Genomic DNA, 18,653 nt, shown 5'->3' with positions numbered 1-18,653 from the left:
AGTTCATCACCTAAATCACTCGCCTCAATATCACACATGTCATCATGTGTCAACACTGTCTCTAGTGCCCTGCATTGCTGGTGTAGGTTTTCTTCAGGTACAGTGAGGAGTTTTGGAATATCATACAACATCCCAAATATACTGCTCTGTTCCTTGAGCTGCATGAAACGTTCTTCAACTGACTGTATTTAACCAATCTAGCACCTGGTTAAAGAATTTAACTTTGAATTGTTGTTTGGGGTCTCTTATGGGATTAGCCCATGCCTCGTAATCAAAATGTCGTCTTCTTCAGTGACTGTTGTATTTTTGAATGGGTGGGAAAATCCCCCTCAGGGATACAGTATGAGCCAGGTGTCTTTGTCCCCCACCCAGAGCCAGGGTCGGATTCTCTCCCCAGGGACGGAGCCCGGCGGGAAAGTGAAGATCGGGGCCTTGTCACCAGCAGTGATAAATGTCACCTGCCCCCGGTCACAGTCCAGACAAACCCGGATCCTCTTTGGGACCCGGCGCCAGGGCAGACGGGTCTCCGGGGAGGTGAGGGCCTGGAACTGACCCTTCCACTGCCCCACAGCCCAGATCCCATCCTCAGGGCTACGGCTGATCCATCCCTTCCTCCTCACAGACTCTCTTGCCACCCCCACGGCCCAGAATCTCCCACCCCCTACCTCCACCTCCCAGCAATGTCTCCCCGAGGTGAATCCCTCACAGCCCAGCACATAGTACACAGTGTCAAATCTCCCAGGGTTGTTGGGCAGTCGCTGCCGCGTGTCTCCACCGCTCACACTTTTCAGATCCTCAGACAGGATGAGCTGGGGATGAGCCGTGTCTGGATCCAGAGTCACACACACTGGGGGGAGAGAGAATCAGAGTATTAGGAGCAGAGATCAGCCCTGGGGGAGGCTGGAACCATTTCTCATATTCCCCAGCAGCACCGTTCTGGTTCGGACAGGCCTGGATCCCAGGGAACTGCCTCTGTCCTGGGCACCTGAGTATGAGCAGACATGTCACTGCAGTTCCTCAGGCTGTTTAATAGGAGCCACTTTACTGGTTTTTCATTTCCTTACAGGGGCTTCATCTCCCCTTGCTGGGGCTGCTCCATTCCCTGCATCAGAGATGCAGCCAGGAAGGTGTCAAGAAGGTTTTAGTGAGAAAGGAGCAGAGGAGGCAGGTACCAGCTGTAAACCCCACAGAAGGAAACTCCCTCCCCTAATGCAGCCTCCACTCCCAGGCCAGGGAACAGAGAGGAAGGTGCAGCATTGGGGAAGAACCGCTTAAGACCAGAGAGTAGGAAGTGGCATTGGGTGGGGTAGCCACATCCCCAGTCCAGAGAGAAGGGAGGGGGGGCAGCATCAGAGAGAGAGCATCTCCCCAATCAATGAAAGAGTGAGAAACTCCAATGGGAGAGCTACTCTGGGGGAATTCTGCGCCATATGCACATGCATAATTAATAGCCTGCACACACTTTTATTTTTTATTGCTGAAAGTAACTTCTGCCAGAAAGTTGCTGCGGTTCTGCCTTTTGCCCCCCAGGGGCCGCTGTGGCACTAGAACTGAGCAGCCGCTCCTGGGTGGGAGCAGCCCCAGGTCAGGAGACAAGGGATACAGCGGGGAGACAGGCACGTGGGGTTGGGAGCGGGTCACAGACTAGGGTTTCTAAGGGCTATTGAGGAAGGACAGATGGGAACAGGGGCTGCATGGGAGTGGAGGCACAGAGCCACATGGGGACAGGGAGAGGGGTGCAGGGCCACATGGGAGACGGGGGTGGCTGAGTGAGGACACAGAGACACATGGGGATGGGGGAGTTTGTGTGTGATTGGGGATGGAGGGACACATGGTGACAATGGGGAGGGGGTACAAGGACCCATGGGGACAGTGGCAGATGTGGCTGACTGAATGGGAGAGGCTAGGGGGTAAGCTAAGGTCTGCATTGGGGAGGCTCTCTAAAAAGCCCTCCAGGCCTCTCCCTCACCCCCCAAAAAAATTCCTGTTCCATATTTCTCCCACCCACAGTCAACAATCCTTCAGATTCACTCCCAGGCTCCTTCCCTCTCCCTCAGCTCCTCCATTCCCCTGACTCCCCCAAATCATTGCACTGCTTCTGAGGGGGCAGAAAACATGGTTCTATATTCTAGTTCCAAGGAATTACTCAAAGTTCTGTATTATATGCCTAGTAAGGAATCTGACAAAAAACATTTCCTGAATCTTTTTCATTGTCTGTATTGTTACAGACATACTGGCTGACAGGTACTTTGAAATAAATTACCAAAATAATTGAAACTATTGTGATTATATTGTGTTCTTTTGACAAATAAAATATGCAGAATTTTAAAATTGTGTGTGTGCAAAATTTGTAATTTTTTTGGCACAGAACTTTTAATGTGTTAGTGCAGAATTCCCCCAGGAGTAAAGAGCTCAGGACTGCCCAAACAAAAGGTAGGATGTTGGAGAACTGTGATGAGGGAGACTCCCTCTGCCAAGGTTAAGGAGAGGGATGTGTCAGCCCTCGAAGCGAGCTCTGTACTCATTCCTCTCAATTAAATATTTAAAAGCCAGTGAATGTCTATACAAATTCCAGGGTCAGAGTTAAGGGTGTTTGGATGCTGCTCAGGGAGAGCATTTCTGTTCATCAGCATGGACATGAACTCAGCACCAAAGTTGATGTCAGGATTGTTTGTGTGACTTCAGCTTGGGATCTCCTCCATATTTATGGTTTTGTTTTTAGGGCTGTGAGCATCATGGCCACTATCAGTTTGGTTGGTAACTTTAGGTACAATTTCATGAACATGTTTTCATGGGACTTTTATGATAATGGAAAAACAATCTCCATCTGCAATCTCACCCTGTCTGTGTGCTTCTAGGGGTTCCCCTCTTCTTATCTCCAATTTAGCTGGCAGAATGTCTGGAAGGGGAAAGGATAAGAGAGGTGAGATTTCAGGCTTTCATATTTATAACAGCATCACCACTCTGAACTCCTAGAACTGTTTTCATCATGACAGAGAAACAGACAGAGAGGCCCAGAGACATACTCGGGTATTTAATATAAACCCATCCGAAACTTTCTGTTTCCTCTCTCATTCAGGCATCTCTTAGCAATGGAACCAACATCCATGCAGCTTCACAACAATCCCAGGACATACCACATGTAAGAGAGATTTATTTTCCCCTCATCATCCCCTCCCACCCTTCAGACTCCATTTGGTTTGTCTCATTCACTTGCTGCCTTTTGTTGTAACCTAGACTCCGATCCAGCAAAGACTGTGGCATAAAAGTCACTTTACCCACTTTGACACTAACGGGATGTTGAGCATTTGCAAAATTCTGGGTCTAATTGTGAGCTGTTGGGTCTGTTTACTCAGCATCTCTACAGAGAGCAGCACGACGGGGCCTTGTCCTCCATAGGCAGAAACAGGAATAATAATAAAATCACTTTATCAGTGTGGAAACAGAGGCAGGGGAAGGTTGGTTCAATGGGCCAGATTCACCCCTGTACCAGCGAAAGGAGAGGGGGAGGGGCCATTTGTGACTCTGCTGTTCAGTGGCTGCAGGGGCTGGTGCAGACCTTGGCACAGGCTGAGGACGTTCTGAAGCCAGCCAGAGCTACATCCCTGTGACAATGAGCCCCATGTGTCTTGCTCGGCGTGCAGAGTGTCAGAGGTCCAGCTTTATGCTGCCCACGTCCCTCTGTCCGTCGTCCACCCCCTCACCAGCAACTACACACCACACAACAGAAACACTAACCCAGGAACCAAACCTGGCAACAAAGCCCGATGCCAGCTCTGTCCACATTTCTATTCAAGGGACACCATCATAGGACCTAATCACATCAGCCACACCATCAGGGGCTCGTTCACCTGCACATCTACCAATGTGATATATGCCATCATGTGCCAGCAATGCCCCTCTGCCATGTACATTGGCCAAACAGGACAGTCTCTACCCAAAAGAATAAATGGACACAAATCAGATATCAAGAATGGTAACATTCAAAAACCAGCAGGAGAGCACTTCAATCTCCCTGGACACTCAGTCACAGACATGAAAGTTGCCATACTTCAGCAAAAAACTTCAAAACCAGACTTCAGTGTGAAAAACTGTAGAGCTGGAATTCATATGCAAACTTGAGACTATCAGACTGCATCTGAATAGAGACTGGGAGTGGCGAGCTCACTACAAGAAGTAATTTCCCCTCTTCTGGTATTCACACCTTCTCGTCAACTATTAGGAGTAGGCCACATCCACCCTGATTGAATTGACTTCATTTGCACTGGTCCTCTGCACAGTGAAGCTACACATCCATCTTTGCATGTGTATATATACCTCTCAAAATGAAATTTCCACTTCATGCATCTGATGAAGTGGGTTCCAGCTCACGAAAGCTTATGCCCAAATAAATCTGTTAGTCTCTAAGGTGCCACAAGGACTCCTCGTTGTTTTTGCTGAAACAGACTAACACGGCTACCCCTCCAAAACCTGAAATAGCTTGGACAGCAAAAGCCCTTTCAATTAAAAAGTTCTTGCATGTGTAGTGTACGAGTTATGGCTAGGGAGCTACCAAATTCACGGCTATGAAAAATGCATCACAAACCGTGAAATCTGGTCTTTTGCTTGCTTTTACCCTACACTACACAGATTTCACAGGGGAGACCAGGTTTCTCAAATTGGGGGTCCTGACCCAAAAGGGAGTTGCGGGAGAGCGGGGGGGTCACAAGGTTATTTTAAGAGGCTCATGGTATTGCTACCCTTACTTCTGCGCTGCCTTCAGAGCTGGGTGGCTGGAGAGCAGCGGCTGTTGGCCAGGCACCCAGCTCTGAAGGCAACGCCCCACCAGCAGCAATGCAGAAGTAAAGGTGGCATTACCATACCATGCCACCTTTACTTCTGCACAGCTGCCTCCAGAACAGGGAGGCCAGAGAGTGGTGGCTGCTGACTGAGGGCCGAGCTCTGCAGGCAGTATCGCAGCAGTAAGAGTGGCAATACCAGCCCAGGCTATCCTTATTTCTGCACTGCTGCTGGCAGTGGCTCTGCCCTCAGAGCTGGGCTCCCGGCCAGCAGCCACCACTCTCCAGCTGCCCAGCACCAAAGGCAGTGCCCTGCCAGCAGCAGCGCAGAAGTAAGGGTAGCAGCACCACAACCCCTCCTACAATAACCTTGCAACCCCCCCACAACTCATTTTTGGGTCAAGACCCCTACAATTACAACACCAGGACATTTCAGATTTAAATAGCTGAAATTGTGAACGTTACTATTTTAAAAATCCTCCGACCATGAAATTGACCAAAATGGACTGTGAATTTGATAGTTACACAAAATACTTAATATTCATAACACTCAAAGGTGATTGGAAAAGAACTTATAACTATATAATCTGGATGCGTATATGTCAGAAAGAGTAAGGGGTAGTCAGAGCTTCATAGGAGAAAAGGATCTGCACCAGGAGAAGGTAGCTGGGCAATATTTCTTTCAGTATGTCTGTCATTTCTTACTTTAACAGTAATTGTCATGGCAAGACATGGTTCTGGAACAAATAAGGGGTTGAATTAATCAACCTGAGTGACTTGGACCCCAAGTGTGTGGCATTCTCATCTAACAATTAAACAGAAGCATTATCTAATTATGAACCAATTGACCAGAGCCATTCTCCTCCCATAGAGTCAGAGTCTCATCATGATTTCCCCACCTAGATCCCTTCTAGGTACCTTTGAATTTCCCTAGAGTCTTCATCAGAGCGACATTTTTCTGGGAGAAATCACTGAGTCTCTTTTCCAGTTCAGGAGAAATCTCCATTGGTTGCTGGAACTTCCCCTTCTCCCACCTGGACAGAAACAATTTCACGTGATTATATTGCAGTTACTGACTCATTATAAGTTCTGGCTATTGAGTCACTGCACTAATGGGCCTGGAGTTAGAAATCCTCGACTTCTCCCAGCCTCAGAGGATGTGCAACACAGCCCATGGCCATGCAACCTTCTCCTCAAAGGACCCATTCATATTCTTCAACTCTGGTCTGGGGACAAAAGCTCTGGGGATTAAAAGGGAATTGAGTCTCCATGGCCAATCCACTCCATGGCCTCCATGCTCTGAGGGACAGGAGGTTCCCAAGTTAAGTGTTGTAGAAATCTGACCACTAGAAAGTGGACTGAGACATCAACTCTCCCCTCCCCAGCTCATTTCACACAGGTCTCCAAACAGTCCTCAGGCGGGAAAGACTCTGGACCCCTGCTGGCCTGGGCTGAATGGTAACCAGGGCCCCACCAGTGATAGGCCCATATTCCACCCCCAGGGACGTGACATTTCTGGAATGTAACTTAGGTCAGTCTCTCTCATTCCAGAGGTAATTCCAGAGTCTTCTATAAAAGGGTGAGAACCTCAGGAACAAATGGACCAGTGAGATTAGTATCCAACAAGTGACCTTCCCCAAACATTTTGCTGTAGAGCCCTTGGGAGATGCGCTGCTAACATCAGCTCCAAGCTCTTTCCTAGAGTCATGAAGTGTGAGGGGGAGTGAGCAAGGCCGGTGGGTGAACCTAGGACTAGGGGAGGCAAGGCCTCAGCCTCGCCCCAGGCCCCACCCCAGGCTCTCCACAGGAGCTTAGCCCCCTCACCGTAGGGGCAGGACCCCAGCCCCTAAGCACCCCCAGCCTTCCCCACCCCCTGAGCGGCCCAGCCCCAGAGCATGGGGAGGGTGAGCAGCCCCAGCCTCTCTGGCCCCAGAGCACAGAGAGGGGGGTGGCCCCAGCCTCCCCGGCCCAGGAGCACGCGGCCGGAGCCTGGAGGGAGCTGTGCCGAAGCAGGGAGATCGCTGGGGGCAGAGTGTGGGTGGGGCCACACTTGGTAGTTTGGGAAGGCATTGCCTTCCCCTGCCTCTGATACTCGCCGCTCATGGGAGCGAGAGAGAGCCACATACCTGCTCAAGGTGCTTCTGTCATCCTAGAGGAGAGAGAAAAGAATTTCAATCCAACCTGACCCACTCTTTGGATTCCAAAGAAAAGATTTAGCAAGTATGGGGAAAAGAGGTCCTACCCTGGCCACAGAGCCACACGTTCACTGAGCTAATGGGGCTTTTCCTTCTTTTATATAAAAGTGTCCGTAACTCTTCAAAAATAATAGTCTTTCACATCTCTGCAATGCACACACTGAGTTACACGCTGATCTCTGACTGCTGTGCCCATATTTTAGGAGCAGACCTGTGCCTGTCGGGGGGATCTGGGATGTTTCTGACTCAGTCTCACCTGCAGGAATTCACCTGATGGCTTCTGATACTTCCCCTCCAGCTCACTGATCAGCTCACTCAGATGGGAAATCTCCTGGGATAGTTTACTGACATTTTCATTCTGTAGCTTCACAATCTCCTCGTCCAGCTTCTCCAGCTGGGCCAGCAGGAGTCGCTCTTGTTCCTCCAGGAACTGCCGCAGTTCCTGAAATTCAGACACAATCTTCTGCCTCTCGGTTTGTGTCTTTCTCTGTAAAAAAAAATTTTTTTAAATAGGTCAAGGGCTGGTGAGGGGCCTGGATGGAGCCTGGGGTCTTTTCATGGAGTGCTGAACGTGCAGGGAGAAGAATTTCTTTGCAAATTCTAAGTCATATGACAGTTAACAGTATCCTGTGCTTTCTAGAGAGGATTTTCTCACACCATTACATTTGGCCCAGAATCTCGTAAAGGGACATTCCCATGTCTGACACGGTTCAGCATTATCGAGGGCTTCGGAGATTCACATCTAAAGCAGCAGGGGGTAGCACTCAACACTAGAGCTGGGTGACCTTTTCTGTGCTAAATTTTTTTCCAAGGAAAATGCAAATTTGTCGACACTAAAACATTCCACGAATTCCTGTCACCGTCACTCAGTTGTTTTGTTACAAAAATGGTTTGAGCATTGGCCTGCTAAACCCAGGGTTGTGAGTTCAATCCCTGAGGGGGGCACTTAGGGATCTGGGGCAAACTCAGTACTTGGGCCTGCTAGTGAAGGCAGGGGGCTGGACTCGATGACCATTCAAGGTCCCTTCCAGTTCTATGAGATAGATCGCTAGATCTATATATATAAAATAAAAAAATCAGAACATTTTCTTCTTTTAATTTTTTTCCAGGATTTTAAAGTTAAAATTACTTTTTGTTTGAAAATGTCCTTGTGGTTTTTTTTAAATATAATTATATATTTTAAAAGAAATGATCAAAGTTGAAACAAAACATTTTGATTTTGTCAAAAATGAAACATTTCATTTGACCAAGAAAAAGTCAAATTTGTGTATAAAATTTTCAACAAATCAAAAATCATTTTTGGTTCAACTCTTTCAAAAAAAAAATCAGTCGGGGGAAAGATCTGGTATTTGCCAAATTCTGCTCAGAACCACATTAACAGAGGCAGATGGGGAGAAAAAATAACAAGTGAAACTCTGACACACAAAACTGCAGGCTCAGGCAGAGAGCTCTGCATTGGATGCATTCAGTTCAGATTGAGAAGATTTTTATCACAGCCACAATGGCTGCAAATTAATTCATTAATGGAAATGAAAGCTTAGAATCTGAAGAGGAACATGTTACGCTTTTCTATCCTTGCAACAAAGCCTCATGTCAACTCTGTCCACGTATCTATTCAAGTGACACCATCATAGGACCTAATCACATCAGCCACACCATCAGGGGCTCGTTCACTTGCACATCTACCAATGTGATATATGCCATCATGTGCCAGCAATGCCCCTCTGCCATGTACATTGGACAAACCGGACAGTCTCTATGCAAAAGAATAAATGGACACAAATCTGACATCAGGAATCATAACATTAAAAAACCAGTAGGAGAACACTTCAGCCTCTCTGGCCACTCAGTAACAGATTTAAAGGTGGCAATTTTGCAACAGAAAAGCTTCAAAAACAGACTCCAACGAGAAACTGCTGAACTTGAATTAATATGCAAACTAGATACTATCAATTTAGGCTTAAATAGAAACTGGGAGTGGCTGAGCCATTACACACATTGAATTTATTTCCCCATGTTAAGTATCCTCACACCTTCTCGTCAAACTGTCTTAAATGGGCTGTCTTGATTATCACTACAAAAGTTTTTTTTCTCCTGCTGACAATAGCTCATATTCATTGATTAGCCTCTTAAGAGTTGGTAGGGGAACTCCCACCTTTTCATGTTCTCTGTATGTATACGTATCTCCTCACTATACGTTCCATTCTATGCATCCGATGAAGTGGGCTGTAGCCCATGAAAGCTTATGCTTCAATAAATGTGTTAGTCTCTAAGGTGCCACAAGTACTCCTGTGCTTTTTTCTAGGGAAAGCAGTTATCGGGACCGTCTGTAGGGATGTGCGAGCACACATACACACAGACGTCCACACAGTATTCCAGGATCACGAAGCAGCAGACCAAAGTCCACATTCCCCAAGGCCACAAAGCAATCATTCACAAGAGTGACAAGTGAAGGATATAAGCTGTCATGAAATATAAACTGTAATTAAAGAGAAACCGACATAAGAAATAAGGAGGGTGAGAGTTGTAGTGACAATAAGAAAATAGTCAGGACTGTAAAACAACGTCTCTGGACAGCGCCCCAAGGCATACAAGGGGAATGACAGGAATGGAGAAATTGTCAGAGCACAAAAGAACTGTAAACCAGAAGGTTGCGGAGGGATAGAACCCAACACATCACACCCAGGAATACGTGGCTTTTATTTAAGCTGGAACTCAGAACTGTAAACAAAGATCGCACAAGAGGATTCCTCAAGACAAAACTAAACACCCTCCAAATTCTGGGCTGACGGGGGCAGAGAACTGCAAGATTGCAGTGAACGTGTAACCGTGGGGGTTTGTTCTAGTGCATTGGATTTTCTGCTTCAAAAATCTGTTAATTCATAAATTGTTACCTATAAAGAGAGTTTAATTAAGCTAATAGTTAATATATAGTAGATAAGAATAATAGTTTACAGTATGGCAGTGCTTTTCAACCTGTGGTCTGCAGGTCCATGGGGGTCCATGCACTAAGGGGTCCGCAAAAGACTTAGGCCTTGTCTACACTTGCAAGTTACAGCACATTATATCACCCCTGAGCACCCTAACTCCTGAGGCGTCCACACTGGAAAGGTACATAGAGCCCTTGGACTCTGCGGCTGGAGCGCTCCTGGTAATCCACCTCCACAAGAAGCATAGAGCTTGCTGCGCCCAGGCAGGAGCACCATGGTGCCAGTGTGGACGCTCTGGTCTATTAGTGTGATCTGGTAGTCAGTTTGAACTCTACTGCCCTGCCCTCTTCTGATCAACCACTGAAATATGGCGCGAAATACGGAAGGAAGTGAGCGGACTGCTGGGATGCAAAGCAATGCAGGACGGGGCATTGGGACAGGACCCAGGATGCCCCATGCCCACCCTCCCCCTTCCCACCAGCCTCAGATTCAGAATGGGAAGAGGTGCTCTGTGGGATAGCTGCCCATAATGCACCACTTTCAAAGCTGTTGCAAGTGCCGCAAACGTGGCCATGCCACTGCGGTTGCAGCTGACGGTGTGAACACAGGGCAGCGCTTTCCCTGCTGCTGTCTCTGAGGGTAGGTTTAACTCCAGGCACCCTACAGCTGCAAGTGTAGACGTAGCCTTAGACTGAAAACTGACTGAACAGAATTCAACTATGGGTGTGTGGTGGGTGGTGCACAGGGCAGACAGTAGCCATGTGGCTCTTTTGCTGAATGGTGGTTGCAAATGTGGCTCTCAAGTCACCTAACTGTGAGTACCACTGACCTAAGGGATCCGCAAAAGACTTACACTGAAAACTCACTGAACAGGATTCAAGTATACACACAGCCAATCGAGTTTCTAAAAGGTGTCCCCACCCCCATTTGAAATACCCAGAGGGCTCTGCAAATGTAAAAAGCTTGAAACTCACTGGTTTATGGTGCAAGCCTAAGTGGTAATTCCGCTAAAACAACTCATTGTCATTTACTTGTGATTATTCCCCACTTAACTGATTTCTGCTTTACCGCCAACTGATCAAGATAAAACACAATTGGGCCTCTAGCTTTCCCCTGCCTCTCCCTATTGGTCTAATTCAGAACGCTCTTCCGCCTGGGTCATTACAAATGCAGGTTAATAATGATGAGCACCTACCAGGTATTCCTGGCTTCTCTTCTCGCCAGTCATTTTAAATCCCAGCAGCTTTTCTCTCTCTTCCCGCAGAGTCTTCAAATGGGTCTGAATCTTTTCCTGAACAGAAAATTATTCGAGTGGTAGTGTTTTTATTTTTAGGAGTGAGAGGGTGGGTAGGAGCTTTTCCAACACAAACCAACACTCTACTGATAAAAATCCAGTAGGTTTATAATATCAGAAATACCAAGAAGTGAAGTCATATTAAGGGACACTGGGAGTGTTTCATTTTCAGTCTCCTTGAAATTGTTTGACCATGTGTCTCCATTGACTTACACCAACATGAAACTGGGGGCACCTCCTTGGATTTTTCATTCCACTGTGTGAAATATCCTGTTTTTGAGGAGGTTTAACCAACAAAGTGATACAAATCCCAGAAGCCACCAGGGCTTGAAATATGGCCTGGGATTCTCCAAGGAGTCCAGCTCCCACTGAATTTCAGCCCTGAACCCCTGGGGACTGGACTGGATGGATAGAACTGGCTTGGGCACTAGGGCAAACCCCATTAGATATGTTGATTTTTGACAAGAATGTTTGACGTTTGCCCTAATTCTGTCCTGAACCCTTCCAGTGCCAATGCTGCCTGGGTACCTGTTCCCCAGCTCCTAGCAAAGCTCCCAGAAGCAGTGAGTTCTAGAGATTTCAAAATGCTGCACTGTGGTACAGGAGTGTAAGGCCTAATGGAACCAGTTTGGCAGGTTCTTCAGCCTGATCCCGGACAGCACCATCCAGGAGTTAGTTTTGCTACAATCCAGTCTAATCCCCATGGTATTTGGCATGGACCTGCACTGTCTGGAATCTTTTTGTGTGTGGACGCAAGGTGCTCAGGGTCCCACACAGTGTTTAGCCCTGTGATCTCCTCTAGTGCAGGGCGGCAGCATTAGAGTTTAACCCCTCATGGAGCAGCACAGGAGTTCAGAATCCCAGTGGGAAACCTCATCTCCCTGCTGGGCCTGGGACCTTTATCAAGGCATCTTTCCCCCCTTATGGCCTTTCTTAATTCTTGTTCAGCCAGGAGACTCCCAGTTTTGGGTGATGCAGGTTTGGCAGAAAACATTCCCACTCTCCAGAGTGACAGGTTCTCTGAAATACTCCCGACAGGTAGGACAAGTAGGTTCATGCTGGAATTTTTCCACAGGTTCCCTGTGTGGAGAGATGGACTCAGCCCTGTGGGACAGGAGCTACCACTCCTGCCCCTCCACACCAAGCCCACAACCCATCTACAACTTCCCACCACTCAACTGGTGAGTCACAAGCCACCATTTGGGAAACAGTGCCCAAGGACTCTCGCCTCCCTAAGCCTACATAAGAACATAAGAATGGCCATACTGGGTCAGACCAAAGGTCCATCCAGTCCAGTATCCTGTCTACCAACAGTGGTCAATTCCAGGTGCCCCAGACAGAGTGAACCTAACAAGCAATGATCAAGTGATCTCTTTCCTGCCATCCATCTCCACCCTCTAACAAACAGAGGCTAGGAACACCATTCCTTACCCATCCTGGCTAATAGCCATTAATGGACTTAACCTCCATGAATTTATCCAGTTCTCTTTTAAACGCTGTTATAGTCCTAGCCTTCACAAGCTCCTCAGGCAAGGAGTTCCACAGGTTGACTATGTGCTGTGTGAAGAAGAACTTCCTTTTATTTGTTTTAAACCTGCTGCCCATTAATTTCATTTGGTGGCCCCTAGTTCTTATATTATAGGAATAAGTAAATAACTTCTCCTTATTCACTTTCTCCACATCACTCATAATTTTATATACCTCTATCATATCCCCCCTTAGTCTCCTCTTTTCCAAGCTGAAAAGTCCTAGCCTCTTTAATCTCTCCTCATATGGGACCCGTTCCAAACTCCTAATCATTTTAGTTGCCCTGAACCTTTTCTAATGCCAGTATATCTTTTTCGAGATGAGGAGAACACATCTGTATGCAGTATTTGAGATGTGGGCGTACCATGGATTTATATAAGGGCAATAAGTTATTATCCATCTTATTCTCTATCCCTATTTTAATGATTCCTAACATCTTGTTTGCTTTTTTGACCGCCACTGCACACTGCAGGGATGTCTTCAGAGAACTATCCACGATGACTCCAAGATCTCTTTCCTGATTCATTGTAGCTAAATTAGCCCCCATCATATTGTATGTATAGTTGGGGTTATTTTTTCCCATGTGCATTACTTTACATTTATCCACATTAAATTTCATTTGCCATTTTGTTGCCCAATCACTTAGTTTTGTGAGATCTTTTTGAAGTTCTTCACAGTCTGCTTTGGTTTTAACTATCTTGAGCTGTTTAGTATCATCTGCAAACTTTGACACCTCACTGTTTACCCCTTTCTCCAGATCATTTATGAATAAGTTGAATAAGATTGGTTCTATGACTGACCCTTGGGGAACACCACTAGTTACCCCTCTCCATTCTGAAAATTTACCATTTATTCCTACCCTTTGTTCCCTGACTTTTAATCAGTTCTCAATCCATGAAAGGACCTTCCCTTTTATCCTATGACAACTAAATTTACATAAGAGCCTTTGGTGAGGGACCTTGTCAAAGGCTTTCTGGACATCTAAGTACACTACGTCCACTGGATCCCCCTTGTCCACATGTTTGTTGACCCCTTCAAAGAACTCTAATAGATTAGTAAGACACAATTTCCCTTTACAGAAACCATGTTGACTTTTGCCCAACAATTTCTGTTCTTCTATGTATCTGACAATTTTATTCTTTACTATTGTTTCAACTAATTTGCCTGGTACTGACATTAGACTTACTGGTCTGTAATTGCCTGGATCACCTCTAGAGCCCTTTTTAAATATTGGCATTACGTTAACTATCTTCCAGTCATTGGGTACAGAAGCTGGTTTAAAGGACAGTTTATAAACCATAGTTAATAGCGCCGCAATTTCATATCTGAGTTCTTTCAGAACTGATTCTGAAGTCCCTGCCAAGTCCACAGGAGAGGAGACTGGGCCGTGGACTGCCCCTCATACCTGCTGACACTCCAGCACCTAAAACATTCCCCATAGAAAAGTTCAGGCACCTAAGTCTGCACCACAGAAAATGGACAGTTTTGAAATCTGGAGTGGTGGCCACCCATGATGACCTAACAATCGCGATTGCCAGTGTATGCAAACACAACCCCTCTTTAGGTGTCCCCCACTCCCACCCCCCGTTCTCTCTTTATCTACCTGCTGCATATTGTCTTAGACTGTGACTGTGAGCTCTTTGCCTGTAAAGTGCCTGGCACAATGGGGCCTTAATCTCTCATTGTGACCCAGAGTTGCCACTGCAATAGGAAATCAGTACATTATATTTATTACTAATTATTAATTATTATTATTATTGTCAACATGGAAACTTTATGGGCACAAGGTCCCCACACTGAAATCTATGGCCAAAATTTCCAAAGTGAAACCTGCAGGGCTGGGACTCTCTCTCCGTGGCCTCAGGAGACGTGGAAGAGGGTCTATGCCCATCACAGGGTGGCTGGCCCTATAAAGGGAGAGGGGTCTCTGCCCCACCTGTGACATTGCCACTTCTCCTCCCCGGGTGGGGAAAATGAAGGAGTGATGACCAAGGGGGTCATGTGATTCAATCACGCCTGAGATAGGTAAGACAGAGGCCCTATGGAGAGCCAGAGGGAGGAGGCCTTGGATCTTCTTTAGGCCGATACGGCCGACCTCCAGACAAGCAGTCTGGGGAGTCACTGCTGGGAGAGCAGGGGTGTTACTGGCCACAGAAAAGCCTCTGTGGCTTGTTTCTGGGAACCTCAAAGGGAAACTAAATCAGGGCCTCTGCAGAGCCACCCTAGGCCACAAGGGGGCACTCTGGAGACAGTGACCTTGTTACAGTGCCCCATTGCTCCAACCCCATCCCTGCTTCCAGCAATCCCATGTCTGACTTTATCAGGCAGACTTGCTAAGGCCTGTCTGCAGGACCCGAACTCCACTCCCGTGCGCCCCCCCCACCCCCCAAGTCTCATGGCGGTGGAGCTCCCTTCCTGTCTGGCTGAGGGGCGCTGCAGAAAAAGGATGAAGGGGATGTGGGCCAAGCAGGCAGCCCCAGCTGCATCCTCCTGCTCCCTCAGCCCCAAGAAGAGGAGGAGCAGCCCGGAGGTGGTGTTTATAGCTTTGGGAAGGGGTGGAAGTGGTGAGGGGCAGAGAAGGGGGGGCGGGGTCATTCAGTGACCAGGACTCCACATATGGAGAGTAGAAGGGGTGGGATGCAGGTTCTTCACTAACCCTCACTCTAGTGTGTGAGCCTTAGGACGTTTATGGAGAGCCACCTGCAGGAGCCTGAGGAGGATTCGCAGTTGCTGAGAAACCTATTTAGGCCTCAAATCCCTTGTTCTTCGTCAGTGGAGGCTCACTGAGTGGCTGTCTCGGGCTAAAGTTCTGGGGGAAGGTGAGTTCCCCAAGGCTCTGGTTATAAAAATAACATTTGGTCATTTCCTACCTTGAATTCTTTGGCAGCTTCCTCTGCAGGAATGACGGTGTGATCTCTGTGCTCCTTGGATCTGTCACACACCAGGCAGATGGGGATTTCATCCTCTTTGCAGAACAGTTTTAGAGGCTCCTTGTGTTTCTCACACAGTCTCTCTGGTTCTGGTTCCTTCCCTGTCTGCAACCTGAGTTCTCTGGCTGCTTCCACAATATTCCTGAGCTGCCTGTTCAGCCTGAGGTTCCTCTGGGGAAAAGTCACTCTGCACTGAGGGCAGGAGACATCAGTAGTGAATCCCCCCCAGAACTGAGTGATGCAGGCTTGGCAGAAACTGTGATCACAGTCTAGAGACACCGGATCTTTAAAATACTCCAGACAGATGGGACAGGTCAGTTCATCCTGGAGCGTTTTTGCTGGATTCGTAGCAGCCATGGCTTCTAGTTGATAGGGATCAATGCCCGCCCCGTTGCTGCTTGCGTAATTTGTATGCCTTAACCCCTTGCCCTACTAGTATATATGAGCAATGGGTTTAATACTTCTGCAAAAAGTGTCTGTATAAAGGGCACCAGGAAGTAAAGCAGAAAAGAGGAACCAAGCTGTAATATGCAGAGTTTAGCAAGAGCTTTTGCAGAAGTAACCGCAAGCAGGGGTCCAAAGATAGGCAGACCATCAACGAAACTGCCAAAGTACAATAACAGGAAAAACAATATGGAAAGAACTGAGCTAGCTTGCGTAATTTGCCATTGATGATCCCAAATAAGGGAGTCTTAAGTAAATGTTGATTTGCGGTTTTAGCCTTTATAAGCTTGGTGAAATCTGTTGAAGACAGAGCCAGTTATCCCCTTGCGTGGGGCCATGCTGACCCTCCTTGTATGCATACTTGTACTCTAATAAAGGAGCCTCAGGCTGTCTGATCAAAATTCAACGGTGTGGTCAATTTTCCACAACATAGTGCAGGAAAGAGACAAGAGAGGAATTTACTTTCACTTTCTTCTGCTCAGAAATGGGTTGATTGAAGTTTGCATTTTTATTAGGCATTTCTTTTCTGGGCATGGTCACATGCTGTTTCTCTTTTGTCAACTGTAAAGAGCCTTTGAATGAAGTCTGATGGGTACAAATTGACACTAACTCCTCCAAAATGTTGCAGATGACTTACTACCCTGCAACATACCCTGTCCTTTAGTCGCTCACTTGTAAAAATTAGAGTTGATCAAAAAAAATTCTAATGCAACAATTTTTCTGTCAGAAAATGCCATTTCCTTGAAATCAAAACTTTCCTTGGGAATGTGTCCACTTGGATGATTTGTTTATTTCAATGATGCATTTCAATAAGGTTAAAATGTTCCCATCTGGCTTTTCAGTTTGAAACAACTTTGTTTGAAAATCTATTTTACATTACATAAAATGAAAAAGTCAAAATCTGACTAGAACTGTACAATTTTGTTGAAATGAAACATTTCAATTCACCCCAAATTATTAATATGTATTTAGTGTTGCAGGAAGGGTGGTTGTTTTTTTCATTCTTGTTCAATACAAAAAATAAAAATGAGATTTTCTACAAAATGGATTTTCTGGTTCCTGCACTGGTCCAATGCAAAGCACCAACTCCTTCTACATGTTACTAGATATCGCCAGCACACGAACCACATAGACAGCAACACCAAAACACCTGTGACTGAAGTTCCGTGCCCACATCTCCAGCAACTCCTGTGCACCTCCTTCAGTGAGACAGCCATGGAACCCTTTCCAGTAACTACACTGCTCTCTATCCATTCCTCCAAGAATCAAATCAGCATATGCATGTCTCATGAAAATCACTTTGGAGAAGTAGAGAGGATCAGAACATGTGCCCCTTCCGCCCCACCGCCACCCCTTGGAAAATTTGTTCAGTGAAAAATTGAATACTGAAATATTTTGGCTAAAACACAAAATATTTCAATTTGGAAATGTCAGTGTGGTACCCGACAGGACTTTGGCACTCAGTTTTTTCATGCTTCCGTTTTCTTATGCAGACCAGGGGTCCCTGATAAGATGATATCTCCCATGATGCACCAGTGTCTCTCCTCTTGGGGAGGCATTGTATCATGGGAGTCCCGTGGCCATGATGCATCATGGGAAATGAAGTCAAGCTGGGGAACCTAGCCCCATACAGTAGAATGGGGACATGAAGCAACCATACTATATCTCCCATGGGACACTGTAGTTGAATACCCATTTAAAATATATATTGTTTTTTCTGATTAAATAATTCCATTTTGAAGCATTTTTTATTAAAAAAAATTAAAAGGTGACACTGTCTGTAAAAATATTCTTAATTCAGACTCCAATTTTCCATCAAAACCCACAAAATCTTCAAGCAGCCTTAACCACCGGGACATCACATGAGCCCTTCCATTGATTATCTAGTTGTGTCAAGTACTCTCATTTCCTTTCACACGTTACCATGGGGCTATCATATTCTATGTCAGTGGCTCTCAACTAGGGGGCCCTGGGCAAGTTTCAGGGGGTCCGCCAAGCAAGAGTGGCATGAGACTTGCTGTGGCCCAAGGCAGAAAGCCAAAGCCCCGCTACATGGGTTCCAAGCCCTGCCATTCAGGGCTGAAGCCGAAACCTGAGCAATTTAGCTTCGCAGGACCCCCTGTGGTGTGGGGCCCTAGGTAGTAGCCTTGCTTGCTACCCACTAATGCTGGCTCTGCCTTTCATATGCAGAAAAACAATTGTTGTGGTGCAGGGGGGCCGTGGAGTTTTTATAGCATGTTTGGGGGAGGGGGGCTCAGAAAGAAAAAGGTTGAGAACTCCTGTTCTAAGTGATGTTCCACCGATGGTTTGTCAATCTTCTGAGATTAACAAAGCCTCCCATGCAAGGGATTTGGGCACCCAATTCAGCTGGCACCGCCTCGATTTCTTCTTTAACTCATGTAAAGTAAACATAAGCAAGATGTGTAGCCACAATCTTCACTCCAAACTATTCGCTTTTTGGGCCGTGGTTAATTAAATATTTGGGGGCGGTATTTTCAAAAGTACGAAAGGGAGGTTGGTGCACCAGTCCCATTCAAAGTCAATGGGACTTGTGT

The 18,653-nt window shown here is 46.6% G+C and overlaps 1 protein-coding gene across 1 annotated transcript; it reads right to left on the bottom strand.

Moving 5' to 3' along the window:
* Positions 1–303: 303 nt before the first annotated feature.
* Positions 304–16,087, bottom strand: LOC120393081 (zinc finger protein RFP-like). The gene is made up of 7 exons (XM_039517693.1): positions 15,595–16,087; positions 11,099–11,194; positions 7,230–7,460; positions 6,905–6,927; positions 5,697–5,812; positions 2,840–2,899; positions 304–847 (listed from the first exon to the last, which is right to left on the bottom strand). The coding sequence occupies exons 1-7, from the start codon at positions 16,009–16,011 to the stop codon at positions 330–332; spliced, it is 1,461 nt and encodes a 486-aa protein (XP_039373627.1). The 5' UTR covers positions 16,012–16,087; the 3' UTR covers positions 304–329.
* Positions 16,088–18,653: the final 2,566 nt, after the last annotated feature.

The sequence above is a fragment of the Mauremys reevesii genome, unplaced genomic scaffold (assembly GCF_016161935.1).
Source record: "Mauremys reevesii isolate NIE-2019 unplaced genomic scaffold, ASM1616193v1 Contig143, whole genome shotgun sequence".
Classification (NCBI taxonomy): Eukaryota; Metazoa; Chordata; order Testudines; family Geoemydidae; genus Mauremys; species Mauremys reevesii.
The sequence above is the reverse complement of the archived record's forward strand: the minus strand, read 5'-3'. Positions and strand labels throughout refer to the sequence as shown.

What these genes read in the sequence shown, in the direction of transcription:
- LOC120393081 (XM_039517693.1), bottom strand. Translation starts at nt 16,011, where the DNA reads ATGGCTGCTACGAATCCAGCAAAAACGCTCCAGGATGAACTGACCTGT. An exon ending in GACAGAAGCACCTTGAGCAG is followed by an intron (nt 5,813 to 6,904) that starts GTATGTGGCTCT and finishes GTTTCTGTCCAG; the next exon opens with GTGGGAGAAGGGGAAGTTCC. An exon ending in GACTCTAGGGAAATTCAAAG is followed by an intron (nt 2,900 to 5,696) that starts GTACCTAGAAGG and finishes TTCCCCTTCCAG; the next exon opens with ACATTCTGCCAGCTAAATTG.